Here is a 27098-nt window from a genome sequence, read left to right on the forward strand (position 1 = left end):
TTGGGAATCCATCTACCAAAGAAAAGTCAGGAATTATATAAGAAAAATTACAAAACACTTGCCACAAAAATAAAATCAGATTTAAATAATTGGAAAGACTTCAGTGTTCTTGGATAGGCCGAGCGAATATAATAAAGATGACAATACTCCCCAAACTAATCTATTTATTTAGTGCTATACCAATCAGACTCCCAAGAAACTATTTCAATGACCTAGAAAAAATAAAAACAAAATTCATATGGAAGAATAAAAGGTTGAGAATTGCAAGGGAACTAATGAAAAAAAAGTCAGAGGAAGGTGGTCTAAGTGCACCTGATCTAAAGTTATATTATATAGCAGCAGTCACCAAAACCATTTGGTATTGGCTAAGAAATAGACCGGTAGATTAGTGGAACAAGATAAAAAGGACAAAAAAGGGTACATCTATAGCAATCTAATCTTTGACAAACCCAAAGATACCAGCATTAGGGATAAAAATTCATTATTTGGAAAAAAAAAACTGTTGGGAAAACTGTAAATTAATATGGCAGAAATTAGATATGGATCCACACTTGACACCATATATCAAGATAAGTTCAAAAAGGGTCCATGCTTTAGGCATAAAGAGGGAGATAATAAATAGATTAGAGGAACAGAGGATAGTCTACCTTTCAGACTTGTGGAGGATGAAGAAATTTATGACCAGAGGAGAACTAGAGATCATTAATGATCACAATATAGAAGATTTTGATTACATCAAACTAAAAAGTTTTTGTACAAACAATACTAATGCAAACAAGATTCGAAGGGAAGTACCAAATTGGGAAAATATTTTTAAAAGCAAAGGTTCTGACAAAGGTCTCATTTCCAAAATATATAGAGAACTGACCCTAATTTATAAGAAACCGAACCATTCTCCAATTAATAAATGGTCAAAGGATATGAACAGACCATTCTCAGATGAAGAAATTGAAACTATATCCACTCATATGAAAGTGTTCCAAATCACTACTGATCAGAGAAATGCAAATTAATACAACTCTGAGATACCACTCACTACACACCTTTTAGATTGGCTAAGATGACAGGAACAAATAATGATGAATGTTGGAGGGGATGTGGGAAAACTGGGACACTGATATATTGCTGGTGGAGTTGTTAAAGAATCCAGCCATTCTGGAGAGCAATTTGGAACTATGCCCAAAAAGTTATCAAACTGTGCATACCCTTTGACCCAGCAGTGCTACTACTGGGCTTATATCCCAAAGAAATACTAAAGAGTGGAAAGAGACCTGTGTGCCAAAATGTTTGTTGCAGCTCTTTTTGTTGTAGCTAGAAACTGGAAGATGAATGGATGTCCATCAGTTGGAGAATGGTTGGGTAAATTATGGTATATGAAGGTTATGGAATATTATTGCTCTGTAAGAAATGACCAGCAGGAGGAATACAGAGAGGCCTGGAGAGATTTACATCAACTGATGCTGAGTGAAATGAGCAGAACTAGAAGATCACTGTACACTTCAACAACAACACTGTATGAGGATGTATTCTGATGGAAGTGGAAATCTTCAACATAAAGAAGAGCCAACTCACTTCCAGTTGATCAATGATGGATAGAGGTAGTTACACCCAGAGAAGAAACACTGGGAAGTGAATGAAAATTTTTAGCACTAATATCTGTCTGCCCAGGTTACATGTACCTTTGGAATCTAATGCTTATTGCGCAACAAGAAAATGGTATTTACATACATGTATTGTATCTACGTTATATTGTAACACATGTAAAATGTATGGGACTGCCTGTCATCAGGGGGAGGGAATAGAGGGAGGGGGGCATAATTTGGAAAAATGAATACAAGGGATAATATTATAAAAATATATAATAAATAAAAAATTATACTTTTATATATTTAACATGTTTTGGTCAACCTTCCATCTTTGGTGTGGGGAGGGAAAATATACAACAAAAGGTTTGGCAATTGAAAATGTTGTAAAATTACCCATGCATATATCTGGTAAATAAAAACCATTTAAAAAAAAAAGAAAAAGAAAGGTCTGCTAAAAAAGGAAACACTTGAGCTGAGATTTGAAAGGAGCTAGAATTTCTACAAGATAAAAGAGAGTAAGGAATATATTCTAAGATTCCAGAATGAAATAGAACCTTTGGAAAGGTATAATAATGGGAGATCGAATAATATGTACCATGAATAAAAAGAATGAAAATAAAAACAAAAACAAACAAAAAAAAAAAACAAAACAAAACAAACAAAAAAAGAAATCCCTTTTTATGTCACCCAAGAGAAGATCCATTGCTATGCTGTGCAATGGTACAATTTGATGCTGGCTAACACATTTATATCAGGGATGTCATCTAGAACACCAAATACCATCTTTCAAGAGCCAACACATTCTGCCACAAATGGGTTTTAAATGGTTCTCTTACATTTGCTTCCTTCAAGACAGTCATTTCTACCCACACTTCAGTGGAATTCAAAAAAGTTTGAGATAATTTCTGAATCATCATATTTTTTGTTTATAATGCCAGCATTTAAATACAAGAATGGCCTTTCAATCATCCCTCTTAGAACAAATGACCATTCTCACAGAGGTGTGCTAATTTATATGCTCTTGGAAGAGTTGTTTCTGAGGACGGCAATCCACTCTGATTGCTTAACAACTGATGAGAAAATGATTATTACAATGAGAGGCTGGGCAATATCACAGTGAAGATGTTCAGTTACATGATGTGGGTCACTTGACTCCTTGGTCAAAAAGACTTATCAATTTCCCTATCACCTGAATGACAAAAAGGAGAATTAACACAATGTGTAGGAAAACATCCATTACCCTAAATATAGGACTTCTTTTACTGTCTGTCTAGATCTTAGCCTGGGTAACATCTTGGAAAGATTTCTTACAGTACTTGATTTCCGTAAAATGTAAAAGAAAAGGAAAAACAAAAACAAAAACAACCCCCCCAAAACTTTGTTCTGACTAAGTAGTTAATACATGAAATAATTGCTTACAATGTAGTCTAATAGATGATAAAGGTCTCCAGTTTTAATCTATTATGTGCAAATAGAGTCAAAAGAGCCTGCTGCCTTCATTAAGACTCTGGGCAGATGTTGGGTTTTCACACTTTGACTATTGTAACATTATGAGTTTGTGTGTTCTCCTTTGAATCTTTGCCTCAAGCAATAGTCCTACTTTAGAGTTTTGGGGACAATAAAGATCCTTGGTGGGGCCCAGGTTTATTTGTCAATCTTTATTTAGATTCTGTCCACGAGATGCAGGAGGGATTTCCGGAGAATTGTTCAAATTCATTAACTTTTGAGGGTGGCCAGTTCCATTGTAGCAAGCATCATGCCTTACTTATCTCTAAGATCAAGGAAGATCACCTGGAGATGAATCTGTTGTCTCTCCACTTAGTCGAGCTTTAAGTAAATTCATCTTCCAGATACAATGCAAGGGAAAAAATGCATGATACCTTTGGGGATAATATGGTTTTAAACAATTTCTCCCTAGGCATGAATGCAATGAGTGGAAAGACCTGTAAATGTTATCATTTGAAAGAACAGTTGACATCAAATTATATTTGGTAGAGGTTCTCGAACATTTAAATTGGATAAAAATTAAATTGTACTAGTTAAATAGAGCTAGCCTCACTAATAACTATAACACATTGTGGAATATAACACATTCCTTCTCTAGGAATTCTTACTTTATTTAGAGATGGGTTTCAGTTGGTGAGATCTTACTAATCTGGGGCTAATATTTATAAGTATTTTATAAATTTTGCCTGATGGATTAAGGATAGAACATTTGAGTATAGATTAAAAGCTCTCCCTTAAATCCAGATAACTCCTTCAGAGGCCTCACTTTTTGTTGACAAGATAATATGGTGAGTAGACAAATAAATGGACTTGGACTCAGGAAGTCTTAAGTTCAAATCATATTTCAATGCTTACTACCTGTGTGATTCTGGACAGATCACTTAACCTTTCTGTGCCTTGGTTTCTTCATCTGTTAACCAAGGAGAGGTAAGACTCAATTAACACCACACTTTGAATTTTCATAAACATTTATTTCAATCTCACCATTGCAAGCACTTTAACATAATTAATTGAATGTATGAATTGGAAGGGACCTCTGTGGCCTTCTAATGGCTTCCTCCCATACCAAAAACGTAAACCCCATTATGATACATTTGATAATTGACTCTCCTGCCTTTGCCCAAACACCATTAATGAAAGAAAATTGACCACCAATTCAATCTAATTTTGCAAAAGTCTCAAGTTAGGAAGAATTTCTTGACATCAAAATTAATTGATTTCATTTCAGCTTAAACTCTTATTCTTGTTTCTGAACTCTTAGGAGTAAACAGATCAAGTTGAAATTCTTCTCCAAATACTTGAATGCAGCTATTCCCCACTGAAACTCATCTTTAGTCATCCTAAACAATTCAAACAATTCAATGAAATGGAATCAAGAAGTTTTTATCATTTTGTTGGATACTTTTTTGGTGGATACTTTCAAGCTTATCAAAATTAGAATAAACTAATACATCAAAAGCCAATAAACAGTCAAAAATGTCTATGATATGATGCACATTCTACTTAATTCTGGGCATCCAACAAATAAAAAGAAAGCCCCTTTCCTCAATGAGCTTACAATCTAAAAGAGGAGACAAGGCAAAAGTCTAGACACGAAAATTAGGAATAAGCAGGGAAAAAATGGGACATGAGGGATGCCACTTTGTGTTCCTGGGAACTGAAATCAGTTAGGCCATCAGATGCAAATATGAGTTATGTGAGAGCCCAGGGCTGCCTTCCCTAAAGAAACGAAGTAGGAAGTGTGGTATTGCATCCTCCGATGCTGCTTTCAGTGGAGAGAGGAGGCTGAAGGCAGAAGCTTGGTGGTGAATTTGGAAGTCATATACTTGTTCTTGTTCTATGGGGTTCAATCCAGGCAGGGCAGCCTATGTAACGATTTTAAAATGTCATCCAGTACTGATTACAAAATGTCAGGTATGAACTGAGTAGGGAAGCATAGAGATGAATGATGCTATTTTTATATTTGTGCTTCCTTACACGAACGTTTTGTTGTGGTGCCATTTTACACAGTTGGCTATTTTGAACCTACTTCAAGTAAATTCTTAGATATTTAAAAACAACGTGCTCTCTTATTATCCTTCTGATCTGACATTTATCACTGGTACATTTCAACTTATCTTTGGTCTAATGTTTTGACCTGTTAAGGATCCCGCCCTTATGAAGTGTGTTAGCTACTCCTCTCAGCTTTGTGTCATATGCAAATTTGATAAGGATGCCATTTCTGCCTTCTCAAGTAGCCAAACACTGATCCACATCCCAATCCAGAATGCAATGAAAATACCACACAACTAATCTGAATGCAGTAAAAATACCACACAACTAATCTCTATGCAGGGCTTTAAGTTTTCAAATACTTGACAGATTTTCTCTCATTTTCTAATCTCAACTTGAGAGGCAGGTCCAAGTGATAACCCTGTTTTACAGGTGAGGCAAAAGAGGAGTAACTGAGGAAGAAGGAGATTAAATGGGTTATCCCACAGCCACTAAGCTCTTGAAGCTAAATGTGAACTTGAGTTTTACTGATTGTAGGTTTATTCTTCTATTCATTATGCCCCCAATTATAAATATTCATTAAATCTTAATGGAAAATACTAACTATATCCCAATCCAACAGATCAATTAATTCAGATACTTGGTTTAATGTTCTTTTTTAAAAAGTAAGTACATTCTGGGATAAGACCTCACTAATTAGTATGGCAGAGACTGGGCACTGACCCACATGAAACACTCCATACCAAGAAAAGGTCTAAACGGGTTCATGATTTAGACATAGTGATATTATAAGCAAATCAGAACAACGAAGGATAGTCGACTCTCCAGACCTGTGGAGATGGAAAGAATTGGTGACCAAAGAAGAATTGTAGTCCATTATGAAATGAAAACAGTCAATTTTGATTACATTAAGTTGAAAAGATTTGTTACAAAGAATATAAGGGAAGCAAGAAAGTGGCAAAGGTGGGGGGATTATATTCAAAGATTCTGATAAAGGCTTCATTTCTAAAATATATGCAGAACTGCCTCACATTTATAAGAATTCAAATAATTCTGCAAATGATAAATGGTTAAAGGATATGAAAAGACAATTTTCTGATGATGATATTGAAACCATTTCTGTTCATATGAAATGGTACTCTATATCAGTATTGTTTAGAAAATTGCAAGTTAAGAGAACTCTGAGCTATCACTACCAATGTGTCAGATTGGTTAAGGGCAGAACAAGATAATAGTGAATGGTGGAAGGGATGTGAGAAAATAAAGACATTCATACATTTTTGGTGGAATTGTGAATTGATTCAGCCATTCTGGAGAAAAATTTGAATCTATGCCCAAAGGATTATCCCACTGTGCATACCATTTGACCCAGAAGTGTCTGTACTGGATCTGTATCTCAAAGAGATCATTAAAAAAGGAAATGGAACTACATGTGTAAAAATCTTTATGACAGCCCTTTTTGTAGTGGCAAGAAACGGGAAATGGAGTGGATGACTATGAGCTGAAGAATGGCTGAAAGGCTGAATAAGTTGTGGTTATATGAATGTTATAGAATATTGGTTTCTATAATAAGTGATCAGCAGAACTTGAACTAATGGTAAGTGAAATGAGTGTACACAGCAACAGCAAGATCTGATGCATGTGGCTTGTGGCTCTTCTCAACAATGAGATGATTCAAACCAGTCGACTGATAATGAAGAAAATCAAAAACACTCAGGGTGAAGACTGTGAGGACTGAGGGCAGACCAAAATTTAGTATTTTTACTCTTTTTCGTTGTTGTTTTCATGCATTTTCTTTTCTTTTTTTCTTTTTCATTTTGATTTTTCTTGTGTAACATGATAATTATGAAAACACACACACACAAACACATGGAAGAATTCTACATCTTTAACATTTATTGGATCGCTTGACATCTAAAGAGGAGTTTGGGTGAAGGGAAAGAGAAAAATGTGTAACACAAGGTTTTGGAAGGATGAATATTGGGAGGTGGAGCCAAGATGGTAGAGAGCAAATGCAACTTTCTGTGACCACCTCTGACTTTCAAACCAACAATAGATTGAACTTCTAAACAGGTCTTGGAATCAAAGAATCTACAAACAATTGGAGTACAACACATTCCCAGAAGAAGATACCTTGGAAGAACTTCAGAACAGGTCTGTTTCAAATGGGCAGGGGGACAGTCTGCCCACCCCAGACTACAGTAAAAGGAGACTGGAGAAAGGAACTGCAGTGGGAAGTCAGAGCTTTGAAGCTTCCACACAACTGGGAATTCTCCTACCAACCTCTTAAGCTACTCTGTCCCAGTTGTAAGCAAGTGGTTTGGTAGATTTGCCAAATTTGGCAAATTTTAAACCAAAGAGCCCTGGAAGAATGCTGGACCTAGCCATCATTACCTAACACTGGAAATCAGCAGAATGGCCCATGGCAAATTAAAGTACCTGCTGCTCTTTTGCATTGAACAGACTTCAAGCCTTAAAAAAATGACTAAAAAATCACAAAGAACTCTCACCATAGACAGCAATTATGGAGAGAGAGAACAGGCTTCAAATCCTGAGGTTCCTAATGGCAAACCAACTCCAGATGAAACCCCAAATGGAGAAATGAGATGGTCTTCATTTCATAAAAGAGAAACTAGAGATGTAAAGGGGATAAAATTGGGAAACGAGGAAAAAGGCAGGTACAATAAAGAAAATTACATCTTCTGAAGAGGCAAAGAAAACCTATTATAATTGAGGGAAAGAAGGGAGGGGGATGAGCATTGTGTAAATGTTATTCTCATCAGGTTTAGCTCTAAGAGAACCAGGTTTAGCTCTAAGAGAACATATTCGACATATTTGATTTCACAGAGAAACTTGTCTCACCTTGCAGGGAAGTGGAAGGGAAAGGGGGGAAAGAAAGGAAAAGACTAATAGAATGGAAAACAGGAATATTAGGGGAAAAGTGTAAAAAAGAGGCACTCTAAAGGGGGAGGACTTTGAGGGAGGTAGCCATCAAAAGGAAAATACGGGGTATGAGGAAAGAAAAGAGAAAAGCATTATAGGGTAAATAAGGTGGCAGGAAATACAGAATGTTATTTTAACTGTGAATGGGAATGGGATTGAATGAGATGAGGTGAGATCATTCAAGACAGTTGTGAAAATCGAGTAACACTTCATCTACTTCAGAGTTTGAGTAGGCCTGAAGGATTTTGAGCATCGATTCAAGGGCATAATTGAGTCCCCTTCCTGCCATCCTCCCATGACACAATTTCCTCCCTATTTCAGTCAAATATGGGCAACTATATACTTATTGGTCAAGTTCAATTTCATGGGTAGATCTTGTGTTTAGAATGTAAGAGTCTCAGCCAATGAGGATGAGGGTCAGTGGTGGGAGGGGGTGTTTTGCATTAGGGATTAAAAGTGCCATCCTGCCCATAGGAGGCACTTCCTCTCTGCTATTGTCTGCTCCAAGGGTGGGACCTTTCCTGAGAATATACAATACACTTTGCTTTATTCTAGAGATCTCTCCAGCTTTTTTTTTTTTAATTAAATGGTGACCCCTCACCATTTCTGTACCACACAGGGTGAACTTCCCCATAAAATGGAAGTGGATAGCAGACTGGATTACAAGCCAGAATTTTACAATATGCTCACAAGAAACACATTTAAAGCAGAACAATTCATATAGAGTGAAGGTAATGGGCTGCACCAGAATCTATTGTGCTTAGGTGAAGTTAAACAAACAAACCAAAAAAAAAAAAAAAAAAACCAAACAAAAAAAACAGGGGTAGGAATCCTAATATCAGATCAAGCAAAAGCAAAGATAGATCTATTTAAAACAGATAAGGAAGGAAACTATATCTTACTAAAGGGTACCATAGATAATGAAGCTACATCAATACTAAATATATAAGCATCAAGAGGTATAGCATTCAAATTCTAGAGAAAAAGTTAAGGAAGATGCAAGAAGAAATAGATAACAAAACTATACTAGTGGGGGATAGTGGGGGATTCTCAACCTTACTCTCTCAGAACTAGATAAACTAAATGACAAAATAAATAAGAAAGACATTAAGGAAGTAAACAAAATGTTAGCAATGTTAGGTATGACAGACCATTGATTGGAGACAATTGAATGGAGTCAGAGAGGAATTGACTTTTTCTTCAGTGATTCATGGATCTTTTGCAAAAACTGACCACGTGTTAGGGCATAAAAGCCTCAAAATCAAATGCAGAAGGCAGAAATAGTAAATGCATTTTTTTCAGATCATGAGGCAGTAACAATCACATGCAACAAAAGGCCAAGGCAAAATAGGCCAAAAATTAATTTGAAACTAAATAATGTAAGCCTAAAGAATGAATGGGTGAAAAAACAAATCATAGGCACAATCACTAACTTCATCCAAGAGAATGACAATAATGTGACAACATACCAAAATTCGTGGGATGCAGCCAAAGCAGAAATTTTATATCTCTAGAGGCTTACTTGCAAAAAAATAGAAAAAGAGAAGATGAATAATTTGGGCTAACAACTAAAAAAAAAAAACCTCAATTAAATACCAAATTTGAAATTCAAAAGATACAAGGGTGATTAATAAAACTGAAAATTAGAAAACTATTGAATTAAGAAATAAAATGAGGACTTGGTTTTATGGGGAAAACAACAAAATAAACCTTTAATTTGATTAGAAAAGGGAAAGAAGAAATCAAATTGTTAGTTTCAAAATGAAAAGCTAAAACTTTCCACGAATGAAGAGGAAATTAGAGCAATAATTAGGAGTTATTTTGCCCAACTATATGCAGATAAATTTGATAATGTAAGTAAAATGGAAAAATACCTGCAAAAGCAAAGATTGCCCAGGATAACAGAAGAGAGAATTATTCAAGTAGTCCCATTTTAGAAAAAGAAATAGAACAAGTTATTAATCAACTCCCTTACAAAAAAATCTCCAGAGGCAGATGGATTTACATGTGAATAGTACCAAATCTTCAAAGGGCAATTGATTCCAATACTATATAAACTATTTGAAAAAATGGGGAAAGAAGAATGCCTAGTAAATTCCTTTTATGACACTGATATGGTGCTGATTGTTAAACCAGGCAAGAAAGAAATAAAATTGTAGACCAATTTTCCTAATGAATATTGATGCAAAAATCTTAAATCAAATATTAGCAATGAGATTATAGAAAATCATCCCCAGGATAATACACTAAGATGAAGTAGGATTTAAACTAGGAATATAAGACTGATTCAATATTAGGAAAACCATCAGCATAATCAAGTAAATCAATAACCAAACTAACAAAAATCGTATGATCATGCAGAAAAAGCATTTCATAAAATCCAACACCCATTCCTATTCAAAACACTGGAGAGTATAGGAATGAATGGACTTTTCCCTGAAATGATCAGTAGATATATTTAAAACCATCAGCAAGAATCCTATGTAATGGGAACAAACTAGAACCATTCCCAATAAGATCAGGAGTTAAATAAGGATGCCACTATCACCATTACTATTTAATATTGTATTAGAAATGTTAACTTTGGCAATAAGAGAAGAAAAAGGAATTACAGTAGGTAATGAGGAAACCAAAGTATCACTCTCTGCAGATGATATGATGGCATACTAGAACCCTAGAGAATCAACTAAAAATGACTAGAAATAATTCACAACTTTAGCAAAACTGCAGGATACAGAATAAACCTACATCAATCATCAGCATTTTTATATATTACCAACAAAGCCCAGAAGCAAGAAATTCCATTCAAAATAATTGCTGATAGTATGAAATAGAACTATACAAACACAACTACAAAACACTTTCCACACAAATGAAGTCATACCTAATCTGTTTGAAAAATATCCAGTGCTCATGGGTAGGTTGAGCAAATATAATAAAAATGACAATGCTACTTAAATTAATCTACTTATTAAGTGCCATAGCAATCAAACTCCCCCAAAATTATTTTACATAACTAGTAAAAATAGTAACACAGTTCATCTGGAAAAACAAAAGGTGAAGAATTTCAAGGGAATTAATGAAAACAATGCTAATGAAGGCCTAGCTATACCAGACCTAAAACTATATTACAAAGCAGTGGTTATCAAAACCGTTTGGTACTGGGTAAGAAATAGACTAGTTGCTCAGTGGAATAGGTTAGGATCACAGGATAAAATAGGTAGTAAGTATAGCAATCTAGTGTTTGACAAACACAAAGACCTCAGCTTTTTGGATAAAAACTCAATATTTCACAAAACTACTGGGAAAATTTAAAACTCGTATGGAAGAAATTAGGTCTTGACCCACACCTGATACTACATATCAAGATAACATCTAAATGGGTTCATGTTTAGACATAAAGAGTGATATAAGTCAATTGGAGGAACATAGGATAATTTGCTTCTCAGATCTGTGAAGAAGGAAAGAATTTGTGTCCAAAGGAGAACTAAAAGTCATAATTAAACACCAGATAGGCAATTTTGATTATATTACATTAACAAGTTTTCTATAAACAAAATTAATACAGACAAGATCAGAAGGGAGGCAGTAAATTGGGAAATCATTTTCACATTTATGTGTTCTGATTAAGGCCTCACTTTTAAATGAGGCCTTAAAAGTGAAACTGATTTTCAAATCATTTTGTCACAGTGGCAACCCTCGTCATAGGGGCAAGAAACCGGAAACTGAGTGGATACCCAATCAGTTGGTGAATGACTAATTAAGTTATGAATGTTATCAAATATTATTGTTATATAAGAAATGATCAAGAGCATGATTTTAGAAAGTACTGGAGGGACTTACATGAACCGATGCTAAATGAAATTAGCAGAACCAGGAGATTACTGTATACAACACATCAATATTATATCACAATCAATTCTAATAAACGTGACTCTTTCCAACAGTGAGATGATTGACGCCAGTTCCAATGATTTTGTGATAAAGAGAACCATTTATACCCAGAGACAAGACCCTAGAACCTGAATGAGCATCACAACTTAACATTCTCACTCTTTTTGTTATTCACTTGCATTTTCTTTTCCTACTCATTTGCTTTCTTTTTGATCTGATTTCTTTTGCACAGCAAAAAAATTTGTATCAATATGTTTATACATATTGAATTGAAAATGTTTAACATATTGAACATGTTTAACATATTTAATTGCTTGCCATCTTGGCGAGAAGATAGGGAAAGGAGAAGAAAATCTGAAACACAAGGTCATGCAAGGGTCAGTGTTGTCAAATTATCTGTGCATATGTTTTGAAAATAAAAAGCTTAAAAAAGATGAATATTAAAAACTATTTTGCATATATTTTAACATAAAAAGTATTATCAAAAACAATTGGTTTAGGACAAATTTCTTAAAAGTTTCTTGTTCTGCTCTCATTTTTTTCATCAGAAATAAATGAAACTAATCTGTTTCAATTAATGTCCATTTTCTTCCCTGAAAGATAAAGCTCAATTTAGCTGGATAATTGATTCTTAGCTACAATACAAATTATTTTGTCATTTGGAATAGCAGGTTCCAGGCTCTTTGATCCTTTAAAGTGGAAGCTTCTTTGTGGCTGTTTGCAGTATTTTTTCCTTGGTCCAATAATTCCAAAATTTAGCTAAAATGTTCCTTGTAGTTTTAATTTTGGAGTTTCTTTCAGGTGATTGATGAATTCTTTCAATGGCTATTTTACCTTCTGATACTAGGACATTAGGGCAGTTTTCCTTGATGATTTTCTACAATATGATGTTTAGGATTTTTTTTTTCATCATAGTTTTTAGGAAATCCAATAATCTTAGATTATCTCTCCTAGATCTATTTTACAGGTCAGATGTTTTTTCAATTAGGAAATTTTCTTTTTTTTTTTTTTTCTTTTTCTATTTTTTGACTGATATTTGATATCTCATTCATTCCCATTTGTTCATTTGTCATTTTTAGTGAATTATTTTCTTCAGTTACTTTTTTAGCTCCTTCTGTATTTGGGTAATTGAATTTTAAAATTTTATTCTATATATTTTTTAAATTTCCATTTTCTCCATTTCCATTTCTCTTTTTTCAAGGAACTGTTTTCTTTTTCTATGCTATAAGATCTATTTTCTAAAGAATGATATGCTTTTTCCATTTCTTTAAATCTATTTTATAAGGAGTTTTCTTCAAATAATTTCTATTTCTTTTCCCAAACCCTCTTGGAAAGTTTTCATTTCCTTTCCTCATTTTTCTTGTTTGAAGATTCTTATTGAATTCTTCCAGGATATCCCTGGGAGATGGGGGCCAATTCACATAAGCCTTTGAGGCTTCATCTGGAGATGCTCTGCTTTTAGTGTCCTCAGGGTTTAAAAATGTATACTCTTTCTCCATAAACTATAGAGTTCTTTTTGCTTTTTTACTCATTTTTTAAAAGGTCAAAGTCTGCTTTTAGGGCAAAGGGGAGATTTTCCAAGCTTCTTCTATAGGCAACAGTCACTGCCTCAGTCAGTGCTGACTAACTTCTGGTGCTGGGTGGGTATGGCCAAGTCTTGATCTTCTGGGGTTTAGGGACTTGCTATTTGACTTTGGAATTTGTGTTGAATGTTTTACAGCTAATCTGCTGATCTACTAGCTTACAATCAGGACAGAGTAGCCAACACTGCCATAGATTCCTCCTGGTAGATTGCTGGAGCACAAAGCTCACACTACTCTAGGTTTTTTGCATTGCCCATACTCAGGTTTCTATGTGACTGCTTGTGCTTGGCCTGCCTTCCTTCATGCCCAATTGAAACAGACCTTTTCTGAAAATTTTCTAAATTATATTTGGCTGGAAATTTGCTTCACTCCAAATATTTGTGGGTTCTGTCACTCCAAAACATGTGCAAAGGCTTAATGTGCTGTTAACTTGAGGGATATGGGAAGATCTCAGAAAAATTCATGTCTTCTCCCACCTTCTTGGCTTAGGGAACATTATTGTTCTATAAGACACAATCAGCAGGATGATTTCAGAGACTTGTTGAGGCCTACAGGAACTGATACTAAGTCAAATGAGTAGAAACAGGAAATTATTGTACATGGCAACAACAATATTATAGGATGATCAATTCTGATGGCTATGACTCTTCTCAACAATGAGATAATTCAGGCCAGTTCCAATGATCTTGTGATAATGAGAGCCATCTGAACCCAGAGAGAGGACTGCTGGAACTGAATGTGGATCATAGCATGGCATTTTCCCTTTTGTTGTTGTTTGCTTGAATTTTATTTTCCTTCTGGTTTTTCTTCCTTTTTGATTGTGTGTGTGTGTGTGTGTGTGTGTGTGTGTGTGTGTGTGCATGTGTGTGGACAGCAAGATAATTGTATAAATATGTATGACTATATGTGATATACATATCTTGTTACCATGTTTAATATATACTGGATTACTTTCCATCTAAGGAAGAGGGACGGGGGGAAGGGGAGAAAAATTGGAATGCAAGGTTTTGCAAAAAGCAATGTTTAAAAACTATCCTTGCATATATTTTGAATATAAAAAGCTGATATATTTTAATATAAAAGAAAAAAATGTTTTTTATAAGAACACAACAAACAAAAATGTTTTATATATCCTTTCTTGCCTTACTTCCCAACAAAATGAGAACTACATATGAAATTTCTTACTGGACCACACATTAACCCTACCAAAGTTTGGTTCCATTAAGTCAAAAGTTAAAATCTGGTTTAAAATGTCTAAAGTTTTCTAAGATGAGACTGAAGAAAAGTCAGAGCTGATTGCTGGTAGAATAAAGGAAGACTGATAGAAAAGCAGTTGGGAAATATGGAATTAAATTGAGTATTTATGGAATGTGTACAAACAGGAAGAATTGAGGAAAAATGGAAGAACTTAGCAAAAAAGTACTTGCTTTTCTTAAATCCTCTTACAAATAATGGCTGAGATTAAATTTTAGAGCAGTGGAAATAATCAAAGTTGCATTAAAATCATAGGGCAGTCTGAGATAACTTTGGAGGACATTAGCAATGATATGACCTACTGGGATAATGATTTGATCTGATTGAAGTGCAGACAGCCAAGAATAGTGACTGCCTATTCAACAAGAACAAGACTTCAAGGAAATTAAATCTGTTGCAATTTTAGTTTAGAAAGGTTGATCCCACAGATAGTGTGGGGATTGGGTGGCTGATGTGGAGAAGATTTTGGAGGCCCTCAAATTCAAAGCCCAGAGTGCTGACAGTTGGAGCTCTCTGCAATGAAGGAACAATAGGATGAGGCCCTGCTATTTGTCATTTGCAAAAGAGTAAAGTTTTAGTTTGAAGGCAGGGGAATTGTAAGGGTTAAAAAGCCTCTAGAAGCAAAGAATGCAGTTCAAGTCATGTGGGAGGACCTGAGGGATGAGAGGTTCTGAGGCACAGGCCAGTCCTATGTGGAGGAGGGGCATAGCCCCAAGAGACAGTGTCTGACTCCAGGTACCACGCCTCCCTCTTTAGTGCTCTCAAAGCCTAGCACGCCTCCTTCCTTCTTCTTGGGCCAATCCCATTATGCCAGGTTCCTAGAAGACCTCCTCCTTTCCCCCATATCATCAGTGGGGTATAAATATGTACTATCTCAGAATAAAATTCTCTTTTGCTTCACCCCTACCTTTTGGTGGTCTGTCTCTGTGGGATCCGGGTTGGGGCCCAAAGACGGGTAAGTGTGGCCTAGCCGTGCCGCCGATGGACGGGCATTAAGAGTAGCTCTACGGGAGCTACCAGGTTAGAGTAATCCATAGGGGTGTAACAGAAATAAATTGGCTCTTCCAGTTGCCTGAGACACTGCAGGGGTACCAGAGTGCTTGGGTATTAATGCTGGGTTATCCTCGTCAATGTCAGGAGTGGAGGGGAGTACCTCAGACCACTTATAGAACAAAGCATGAACTGGAAGAGCACTGACCACAGCTGGTCTCAGATTATAAAAAAAGTGGAAGGAATAGTAGGCCCCCTTAAATTCATAAAACAACAACACAGAAAAAAAGGAGTCTGAGATATACCTTACTCTGTGTGGCAAAACCCAAGTATAACATAGTCAACAGCCAGAATACAGATTATCAAAAATGAGTAAAACTAGAGAAATAATCTGGCCATGGAAAACTACTATGATGTTAGAAAAAAATCAGGGTACAAACCAAAGTAGTTTTCCAGAAAGCTACAAAGAAAAATTTTAAAAATTAAAAAAGTTCTTGGAAGAGGTTTAAAAGGACTTTAAAAATCAATTAAGCTTCAAATAGTGTGAATCCTGCTCTCTTCTCCCCTGCTACTACTTTGTCTTTTGTGTCTCTTCATGTGATTAAATTCATTTCACTTTACCCCCCTTTTACTCTTCTCCCAGAATCCCTTAATGGTGGAATTGTTTTATTTATCTATTTCTAAAAATATTATTGATTTAAACTAACTTATACCCACACACTGTTTCTAACTGCCCTAATAAAAGATACAATTCTCAAAAGTTAAAAAGTATCATTTTCCCATATAGGAATGTAAACCTTTTAATAAAATGAGATAATATTTTCCCCAATTTATCCTTTAATGCTTTTTTGAAAGTTATGTTTATAGGTCAAAATTGTTTAGTTGTGATCTTTTCAAGAGAAATGATTTAAAAGTCCCTTATTTCATTGGAGGTCCATCTTTGAGCTTGAGAGGTAATGCTGAGTCCCAGTGGGGAGTTGAATCTTTGTTGTACTTCAAGGTCCTTTTTTTACATTTTTTTACAATCCTTATTCTTTTCATTGAATGTTTTCTTTGCAGGTCTAAAAGGCAAGTGATTCTTTTTAGTGTGAATAGTACTTTCAATTTTAAGTAAAATACATATAAAATCAGTTATTGGATCAGTTTAACACATATATGTATATACAGTTATATAACAATCATATACTTTTCATATTTCTAATCAATCAAAAAAGATACAGAATACAACAGCAATTAATTTCTTAACCATAATTTGAATAAATGATTACCTTTGCCTCTTGACAAGGTTTAAAAAGAAATTATTAATCTTTATCTTTTTTTGGCCGCATCTTTTTTTTACACTTGCTGTGGTTATCTGCTTTCAGGGATTTTCAACTCCACATTTGTCAATTCACTAGGAATGAAGATGTCAGGTTTGATCTGAAATTCAAGAAGTGTGAGGTTTAAAACTTGTAAATGATTAGTGCAGGGAACTTATGGAAAAGATGTGTATCAGAGAGTTGCTAAGAGACACAAGAATTGGCTGACTGCTTGGGGTCATAAATCAATTATGTCATAAAGGGGAACTCAAACCCAGTGTATCTTTATTCTCAGACACACTCCCTGCGCAGTAATGGTAAAGCCCTTCTCTTCTCACCTCTTTAGATTCTATTAGCATGGAGGCACCTTTTTAGTCCTAATTCTGTGATAAGTATGTCCAATTGAGTTACTTTAATTACCTATTCTTTTTTGTTTGTTTAAGTAAGTTTATTTTTAATACATATTGCTTTAAGGATTGTGTTGGGGGAGAGAAATCACAGTGAAAGGGGAAAAAAACAAAACAAACAACCATGGGAGAGATTAAAAAAAAAAAAAAAAGTGAAGCATGGATTGGTTTTCTTTGGATCACTGAACTACTGAAAAGAACCTAGTCTTTCATAGTTAATCATCCCATATTCTTGCTGTTATTGTGTACAATGTATTCCTGGTTCTGCTTGTTTCACTCAGCATTAGTTCCTGTTAATCTTTCTAGGCCTTTCTATAATCAGGTTGTTCATCATTTTTATAGGACAATAATATTCATTACCTTCATGTACCACAACTTGTTCAGCCATTCACCAACTGATGAGCATCCAATTCTTTTCCAATTATTTGCTACCACAAGAAGAGCTGCTACAAATATTTGTGCTTCTGGCTCCTGCCCGCTCCTTTATGATTTCCTGGGGATATGATTTCCTTCTCAATAATGACATTTCTGGGTCAAAGAATATGTATTTTATAGCCCATTGTCCATAGTTCCAGATTGTTCTCCTGCATGGTTGAACCATTTCACAACTTCACCGATGATGCTTCAGTGTCCCAGTTTTCCCACATGCCCTCCAACATTTCTCATATATTCCTGTCATCTTAGCCAAACTGAGAGGTGTGAGGTGGTACCTCAGAGTTTTAATTTTCATTTCTCTAATCAATAGTGATTTAGAGCATTTTTTCATAGAACTATAAATGCTTTAATTTTGTCATCTGAAAATTTTCTGTTCATAATCTTTGACCACTTATCAATTGGGGAATGACTTGTATTTTTATAAATGTGACAAAATTCTTTTTATAATTTGAGAAATGAGATCTTTATTAGAAATACTGTCTGAAAAGATTTTTTTCTGTTTGTTTTGTTTGTGCAAAACATTTTTATTTAATGTAATCAATGTAATGTATCTCATGTTCTCCTAATTTGTATATGGTATCATCCTTTATGCCCAAACCATGTTTCCATTTTGACTTTATTTTGTTTTGAGGTGGGTGATGTTGGTTAAATACCTGTTCTTTTAACATGTCTTCTCCTCTTTCATTTGGATTCCATCTCTTCTTCCTCCTTATGTCTACTTTCAATTCTTCCAATACTACTCTTTGGGCTCACTTTCTTTTCCTACTAAAGATGGAATCTTTCTCCTCCAGCTCAAGTCAAATCAATTTCTTAAAGCTTCCTGAATTTCTTTATTATTACCTTTCAAACTTTTCAAAATTCTTTAGAATTTAGACTTCCAAATTTTCTTCACATTTCATTAGCTTCTCCTCCTTGAGTTCATATCCTTCTCCTGCTCCCCTTTTCCCACAATCTTCTAGAGCAAACTTTAAAACAGCTCCAAAAGGGGAATAATAAAAGTAAAAAAAATTATCAGGAATACTGTAAATGCTGAAACAAGACCATCAAGTTCTCATTATTAAGCGTAACCTCATGCAAAAAAAGAGGTTCTTTTTTTATGACTGAATTTTTAGCATATCTAAGACAAGAAATCAAGGCATTATGCCTCATGCAACAACTCTTGTAGGCACACGTAAGTTTTTTTCCACCTAGGCATCTTCCTGATCCTTCCCTTCATCTTCCTTCGTTCCTCCCTTACTCCATCATTCCAATTTACAGCTAATGCTTTGCAATGTCTAGAAGCTCAAGAAACATTGTGCCCTTTTAATAGACTTGCCACCCCTTCCCAGAGACCTCTAAGACCTCTAATTGGGAACTAGAATACTTCTGTACAAGTCTCAAAGTGACAAGCAGTTTTCTACCACTCTTGTCCACAAGAATTCTAAGAAGAAATCACTCAGCAAAGGCTTTTGTATTTTTTTCTATTGCTGCTCTCCTTTCTGAGAAATTTCCAATACCATTTCCTAGCTATATTGAGGATCCTGGTTCCAGTAACTAATCCCTACCTCGTGTTGATAACTCCTTTGCCTAGTCACTTAGATGAATTTCCACAATTATGAGAGGATACATATTTGCACTGTAGATGTGCCTTAAAAGGCTTTGCAGGAATCTATCTCAGGGTAGCTAATACATGGTGTGGCCATATGGAAGGACATAGCTTGTTCATTCTTCATTCATCTAATAAACATTTCTTAATAATTATATTAAGGTATTATATAGAATAGGTTTTGTAGTAAAAATAAAACATTCAAATTTTACCATTTTCACATACTGGTTTTGTGAGCCCAAGCAAGATTCTTGATCTTTCATAGTTAATAGGCAACTCCCTAAAGCAGAAAAGTTGCTAATCTGCTAAAAACTTCATAAACACACACACATGCATACTTATACATGTGTGCATATATATATATATATATATATATATATGTATATATATATATATATATATATACATGTGCGTTTATATATATATACATGTGCATATATATATATATATATATACATGTGTATATATATATATATATATATATATATATATATATATATATATATATATATATATATATATATATATAATTTGTATACAGTTATTTGCAGATTTATTTTGGATAGCATATATGCTCATAAAATTACATACCTACCTGTGTTTATGTTTCTATATATGTTTATTTATTTGTACAATTTTTACTTTGTATTTGTAATTTGCTTTGATTGTGTATTTCTACACATGTATGTATATAAGCATCATGTATGTTTTAATACACACACATTACTTAAGCTAATTCTGTGCATTGAAGATATGTCTTTTGAGGGGCACAAGAATAGTGTTAGCCTTGGGCAGAAAAAAGTATGGACCATGAGGATTAATTACTTAAAATATTATCCTCCTATGAAGCCTACCTATTTATAGATTCTTTTGAGGAATTTTCTTCCACTATTTCATAAAAATGTAAAACACAATTAAAACACAAATATTAATACATGATGTGCATGTATTAATTATGAAAGTATTATTTATGAAATTTTGCTACACTGTTTTTTTTGAGACCTGACTCGCTTTACATGGAAGTATGCTATAGATAAATGTCTTAAGTATCACATTTCTGATGGTAGAAAAAAAGTTTTTTGTAAAGTCTTAGATATCTGTTAGTGATTCGGTTAAATTAACCTTTTCATTAGCAGGTTGCTTCACACTAACAGAGCACAATCTCTCTTGCAGTTATTATAAAAAGAAAGAACAACCTGACATAACATAATTACTCTGAGTTTTTTATGTAAGTAGATTGAGAAAAAACACATTTCTTTTACATTCCTCAACACACTCTTCCCAGTGCAAATGTTTGTAGGTATAATCCTGCCACATTCAGCATGACATGGTATGAGCTGTTTAGTCCATTTTGTAAATCAGGGCATATCTAAGACTGTTCTGTTTAGGATGAGATAGTTGTAGTTCTCCATGGGCAAGAGGTCCCAAAATAATGTCCCTTTTATACAGATTCTACCGTCCCTAGAAGAAAAAGGCTGATGCAAGCCAGTGTGTTTTCTCTTTTCAAGACTTCCTGGGGAGAAAAGCTGAAAACAAAAACAAAAACAAATTAAGAAGTACAATGCATATCTATTATTTCTTCTGACATTCTCCCCTAAAATATAGTCTAAAGACAATGAGATGAGCAGTGAATTTAGCACTTTTTTCTATCCCATTTCACTGAATACATTATTGTATTATTTGATTCATAACCATTCTCCAAAATGTATTTTCTCCAATCCGTCCAATAACATGTTGCTAGATTTCTTTTGAACTAGGTACATTCAAGTAAGTATGAGATTTCATTTGCCTGGAACTGATAATGCTACAAATCACCTCCCCTGATAGGAAATTTCTTTGCAAATTATATTCTTAGTGAGTTAGACTCTTGAAGCACTAAAGGTTAAGTACCCTCTATAAAACCTATTAGCCAATGTGTATCAGAAATTGGTTTTAAGTACATGATTTCTTATTATAACGTTCAATTCTGTATCCAGCTTTTTCAACTGTCTAGGACCAGAAAGACTATTCATTTTGATAAACAAACTAAGAATTTGGAGTTCCCTCTATCCCCTGATAAATTTTAAAATAAGACTTAGATATAGAGCACAATGTATACTGCATACCTATTAATAATTTTATGAGTGACAAATATGATTCTTAAAATTTTATACCCATTAAAATATAACTAAACTAAAAATGTCATGCCATATTGTGAAGGATAAAACGGTATTGTGTGACACGTTTTCAAAAAGTGGAGGGTCAGAAAAAGTTAACTAAATTCTTACAGAATAAATTATCTACTCCTCCACCTAAGGTGGATAGAGAGAGTCAGGAACGATTTTGCTATGGGGCATTTAAAAAGGCAGAAAAACATTCAATCCCTCAATGCTGAAGAGGTGGCACAATGGCTCCAGTCTCATTTTATATCATAAACATAATTCAAAGAACTTGCCTTATATTATGTGGCAATGGGATCTGTATAGAATAAGACATTGTGGGCTTATTTCAGGGTTTAGAATCTATTTCTTTTTCTTAAAAATATGAAAAACCATTTAAACTGCACTATAGAATCATTGTAGCAAAACTTCACTACAGTTTTCAATTACATGGCCACATTGAAAATTGAGTCAAGATCAGAGCAGGTTGATATTCCTTCCCTTTTTGTAGCACATAAGTAATTAAGTAGACAGAAAAGCAAAATAGGATAATAGGCAAAATTATCCGTTTAATTTATCTTTTTATAGTAACAAGAAGTATATTTATAATAGGAATAGGAGGTATTTATTCTGATGAGAAGAATAATTACTTCTTGTCAAATAAATTTAAAGGTAAAAAAAATAATTTTAACCCTACCAACACAAAGTTTCAAAATTAGCTAGCTGGCTGAAAATGAAGAACTGGCAATTCCATTATTGAATATCTCCCCAGACGTAGGAAAATAAAGGAAAAAAAAAGTAGAGTAAAATAACCAATAGTGCACATTTAAAAATTTAAAACGAGGGCCATATACTATTTATAAAAATAGAATGTGAGTGGTCCAAAGGTTATGAATTGAGATAAATAAGGAGCCTTATTAAAAGAAAATGAATTTAGGGTTATTCAAGGGAGACTCTATAATCTGGATGAGACTTACCTCAGGCGCAGAAAATATATGTGCAGATATCAAGGGGTCAGTGTCCATGGACGATCCTTGCATGAAAATGCCACTTTGTGAACATTTCCTTTTTGAGTCCTTGCAGGGATTGGTCAAAAAAGGCTGTGACCCATGCATCACTATCCCACCAGAGGAGCTATCACTGTGGAAATTGAGAATATCCCATCTCCACACAAGAACCTAAGATCGAGCTCTGAGCAAAGGAAGTGATTCTGAGCAAAGGAAGGATCCACAGTTCTCTGTGATGAAGAGGATCTCAGCTCTTTCCCACCATCTGAGATTCATCCTCTTTCTAGGGCCAGATTTTTATAAGGCTAGATGTCTAGACATTCAAGAACAGCTATAATAGATAATTGAATAATTCCACTGATTGACATGTGATAGTTGAGTGACATCATATGTCAGCAGGGTCGCAAGGTGGGTGAAGTAAGAAATATTCCACAAATGGACAGGCTTCTCCTTAGTGTAGGTGTGAGGAAATGGTACAAGTCATGAATTGGATGATCTAAGTGGTCATAAGATGATTACCTGTTGCTATTAAACCAGTGATTAATTCAGAGGTACAAGAATTTTGGGGGGGACTTTGCATTTAATTATTAACTCTGTCACACTGAGCTTGATCACTATGAGAAGGAAAAAGAATGGCGGAAGGATGCTAAATTTCTATAATTAAGCTAGTTAACTTAGTTTGTGCAGGTCAAAGCTCTTCTGTCTTACATACAGAGCTTTGATATCAAATTGATGAATAGTGATGTTAGTAGAGTTCTCGATGTACTTTATTTTTTCCTTTTTTTAAAGTTCATTAATATTTTTTAAAATTTCTTGAGTAATGCTGAGTTGGTCTGGAAACTGGATCCCAATTCAGATTTGGCCTTCTACTGTATACTATTGGTGAAGCCCAGCGAGATGTAGATGGAAGCTCAGAAATATCTGTGGAAAAAAAAAAAGAAGAAGAAAAAGCAATTTATACATGTGTGTGTATGTGCATTTTTTGTATTGGCAGTAATGGTTCATCATATCAAGGAATTCTGGGTGTGAGAATCATGGAAATGGTCATTGGTCCAAGTGAGTCTTAAGAGTTTGCTGAGCATTTTGAAGGTAAGTGACTTGTTCATGGTTTTAAGGACTATATTTCATAGAGAGAACTTCAAGATTTTCTGGAAGTCATCTACCATACAGGATTGTTTGGAATTTCAAATCAGCTAATATATTCAAAATGCAAAGTTTAAGATCCTGAATAAATGTCCATTTCTATTATTGGAGCAACTCATCAGATTGTTCACCTAATATTATCATTTTACCTTCTGAAGTAGCAATCGGTACAGGAACTGCAATTAAAATGATGTTCATAGTAGTCTATTTGCTTGTGTTGTCTATCTGCTCATGCTTATGTTCGAGCTCTATTTCCTATTTATAATATTATTGCCTTCGGGCTCAAAATGAAATGAACTGTGACAATTATTTTATTTGCCTATCAGAAGAAATACAAGCCACACTTTGATTTCACTATTACAACAACATCCTCCTCCTCCTCCTCCTCCTCCTCCTCCTCCTCCTCCTCCTCCTCCTCCTCCTCCTCCTCCTCCTCCTCCTCCTCCTCCTTCTTCTTCTTCTTCTTCCCATTGAAATAGCACTTTAGGGGGATTTTAAAGGTATATTCACAAATCAGATAGAGCATAAACGGTGACATTTTACTTATGAATCATTTGAACATACCATCATCACTTTTAGCTACAGAGTTTTCCATCGGCTGCTGAATCTGAAATAACATTAAAATAATATTTCAAAAAAATGAAGTAAATGAAGAATAAGGAACTACAGATAATCCAAACAACTCACAAAATTTGTTTTTATAAATTGCAGGTATCCAAAGAAATTATTAATAAATGTACACATTAATTAAGTTTGACTATTGGTCATTCATCAGAAAATATATAGCTATAAAATAGGGCTTAAATTTTTTCCACTCACAAATCCCTTTTTAATAAAAACTCATTTTTTATCTTACTCCAGATATATAGATATGTGAAACATATACAAATCAGATATTTACCCTTAACAAATTATAACTTTGTGACCCCCCACACTCAGAAATGAGGGGCCATATAGAAGGTGGGATCTAATAAAAGATGATACTATTATTAACAGCATCAAGAGTTTATCACTATTAATTATATACCAAAAAATATGAACTTTGTTAGCATAGTAGTTATGTCTCAGGTTTGATATATATATATATATATATATATGCCTTCTACTCTAGGCAAATGTTACCCTTGTTATTATTACTATTATTATTTTTTTTTTGCTGAATATAACATTTTTCTTTAAAAAGAAAATCAACAATGAGCCTATACTTTAAAACAATTGTAAATATTAATACTTCACTAAGCTACAGACAGTCCACATATAAAATGTATATCAATTTACATGGAGCAAAACAGAAAATTAAATACTTGGAAAAAATTAAATATAAATATACACACATATGTACATCCATAACACATAGAAGGGGTGATGAAGAAAAGCCTAATTCACTTGACATGGCAGAAATATAAAGATTTTGTTTTGAATTTGAAGATATCTCCAATATATATGGAGTAAATTTGACCAAAGAGACTGGGTTGAGCATTTTGATCCTACCCTTTTGATAGGCTTGGCTAGGTACTTGTTTTATGTGTCCTCTGACACCACAAGGGGGAATCCCAAAGTTTCTGTTTCCCTTTAAAGGCCGAATTCAAGAGAATGGCTCAGATATATACCAGCCACATCTGAAGCAATAATCAATGTGGCAACATCATAAATATCCAGGAAAAAGGAATTCATTACTTGTGAGATATGACTAATGTCCCAAATACGGTATCAGTGAGCACATTCATGCTCTCTGTAGAGGCCAAGTTTCAAAGTCAGAATAAGTATCTAACTCTAAATTTTCTTCTCTATAAGACCTTCTTTTTATACACACACACACACACACACACACACACACACACACGGGTATCATATTTACATACATGTATATGAATGTCTACCTATGCAAATATGTTCAGAGTCATTTGGTGTACAGAGAGTGAGATTTGAATCCAAGTTTTCCTGCTTTTAAATGTAGCAACGATATATTCTTTCAAGGTGGAGCTAAGATGGCAAAATAAAAGCCAGAATTCAGCCAACTCATTCCCCAAATGCTCCAAATTACTTTAAAGAAGGAATCTAAACAGAGTTTAGAGCATCAGAACATCCCCAAAGACAGAGTAGAATATTTTCCAGCTGAAGACAACTTAGAAGAGCAGCAGAAAACATCTGTGACACCAGAATGGAAATTCTGTGCAGCCCTAAACCCAGCCCCAGCATCCACAAGGTGGGCCTTCTCAATCCACAGCACTACTGGTAGCTTCCAGATATCCCAGGACAAAAACACCAAAGAGGACTTAGACGTTCAGCAGAAAAGGGCTGGGGCTCCAGGGTGTAGGAGGCTAGTCACTGGGCCTGCCCTAGCCCTAGTCCTGGCCCTGACAACATCATCACAAGGTGGAAACAGCAGCAGTGCTGGGAGCTCCTGGACATCTCTGCCTGGGTACAACAGGAAGGACATGTTAGTTCAAAGAAGAGTGTCTGTGCTACCAGGGGTGGGAGTAGGGCAAGTCGTCCCAGCATAGGTAGTGCTACCGTGACCCCAGTCGCAACCATGGTAACCACAGCATCAGCAAAATAGGACTCTGTTGCTTGAACGCACTAAGTCAGCTACAGTGGAGCAAGGACAGTCCAAAAAGCTCCAAGGCAGAAAAGAGTGTTTGTGGTCAGGTTCCTTGAAGAATCTCTGAAAACAGATGCACCAAATCCCTGAAAGTTGGGTCAGAGCACCCTCCACTCTGAAAACAGAACCCTACATTATCAAAGAGGTAAAAGCTGAGCAATAAGTAGCCTAGAGAAATGAGCAGAGAACATAAAAGCTTCTGACCACTGAAAGTTATAGTGGTGGTAAGGAAGATCAAAACACACTCAGAAAATAAAAACGTCAAAGCTCCTACATCCAAAGCCTCCGAGAAAAGTAAGAATTAGACTCAGGACATGGAAGAGCTGAAAAGCTTGAAAATTAAGTAAGAGACTTAGAGAAAAAATTAGGACATGAATTGAGAAAAATACCTAAAAAGGAAATACAAAAGGCTAAGGAGGAAAAGAATGCCTTTAGCTTTTTAGCTCAATTGGCCAGTAGGGACAGAAGGTACAAAAACTCACAAAGGAAAAGAATTCCATATAAAAGAGAATTGCACAATGGAAGCTTATGACTTTATGATAAGTCAACATATAATAACGCTTAAACAAGAAAAATAAAAAAAAATATGAAATATCTCATTGGAAAAACAACTAACCTGCAAACTAGATTCAGGAGAGATAATTTAAAAATTATTGGTCTACCTGAAAGTCATGACCAAAAATAGAGTCTGGATATCATCTTTCAAGAAAATTATTAAGGAAAACTGTCCTGATA

The 27098-nt window shown here is 34.7% G+C and overlaps 1 protein-coding gene and 1 long non-coding RNA gene across 3 annotated transcripts in view; both read right to left on the reverse strand.

Moving 5' to 3' along the window:
* Nucleotides 1-11160: 11160 nt before the first annotated feature.
* LOC141544646 (uncharacterized) lies at nucleotides 11161-19789 on the reverse strand. Of its 2 annotated transcripts, XR_012482728.1 has the most exons (3): nucleotides 17017-17258; nucleotides 16546-16809; nucleotides 11161-11188 (listed from the first exon to the last, which is right to left on the reverse strand). It is a non-coding gene; the product is annotated as an uncharacterized LOC141544646 (long non-coding RNA). The 2 variants fall into 2 exon arrangements; XR_012482729.1 differs by lacking the exon at nucleotides 11161-11188 and having other exon boundaries at nucleotides 16568-16809; nucleotides 17017-19789.
* Nucleotides 19790-23367: 3578 nt separating this feature from the next.
* LOC141544645 (coiled-coil domain-containing protein 144A-like) overlaps nucleotides 23368-27098 on the reverse strand; it is a 31732-nt gene continuing 28001 nt past the window's right edge. The window contains exons 8-9 of the mRNA XM_074271046.1: nucleotides 24326-24368; nucleotides 23368-23539 (exon numbers count right to left, since the gene is read on the reverse strand). Of these exons, the coding sequence (XP_074127147.1) occupies nucleotides 23412-23539; nucleotides 24326-24368 (171 nt within the window). The 3' untranslated portion in view covers nucleotides 23368-23411. The remainder of the gene's footprint in view (nucleotides 23540-24325; nucleotides 24369-27098) is intronic.

Source organism: Sminthopsis crassicaudata, chromosome 5 (assembly GCF_048593235.1).
Source record: "Sminthopsis crassicaudata isolate SCR6 chromosome 5, ASM4859323v1, whole genome shotgun sequence".
Taxonomy (NCBI): Eukaryota; Metazoa; Chordata; class Mammalia; order Dasyuromorphia; family Dasyuridae; genus Sminthopsis; species Sminthopsis crassicaudata.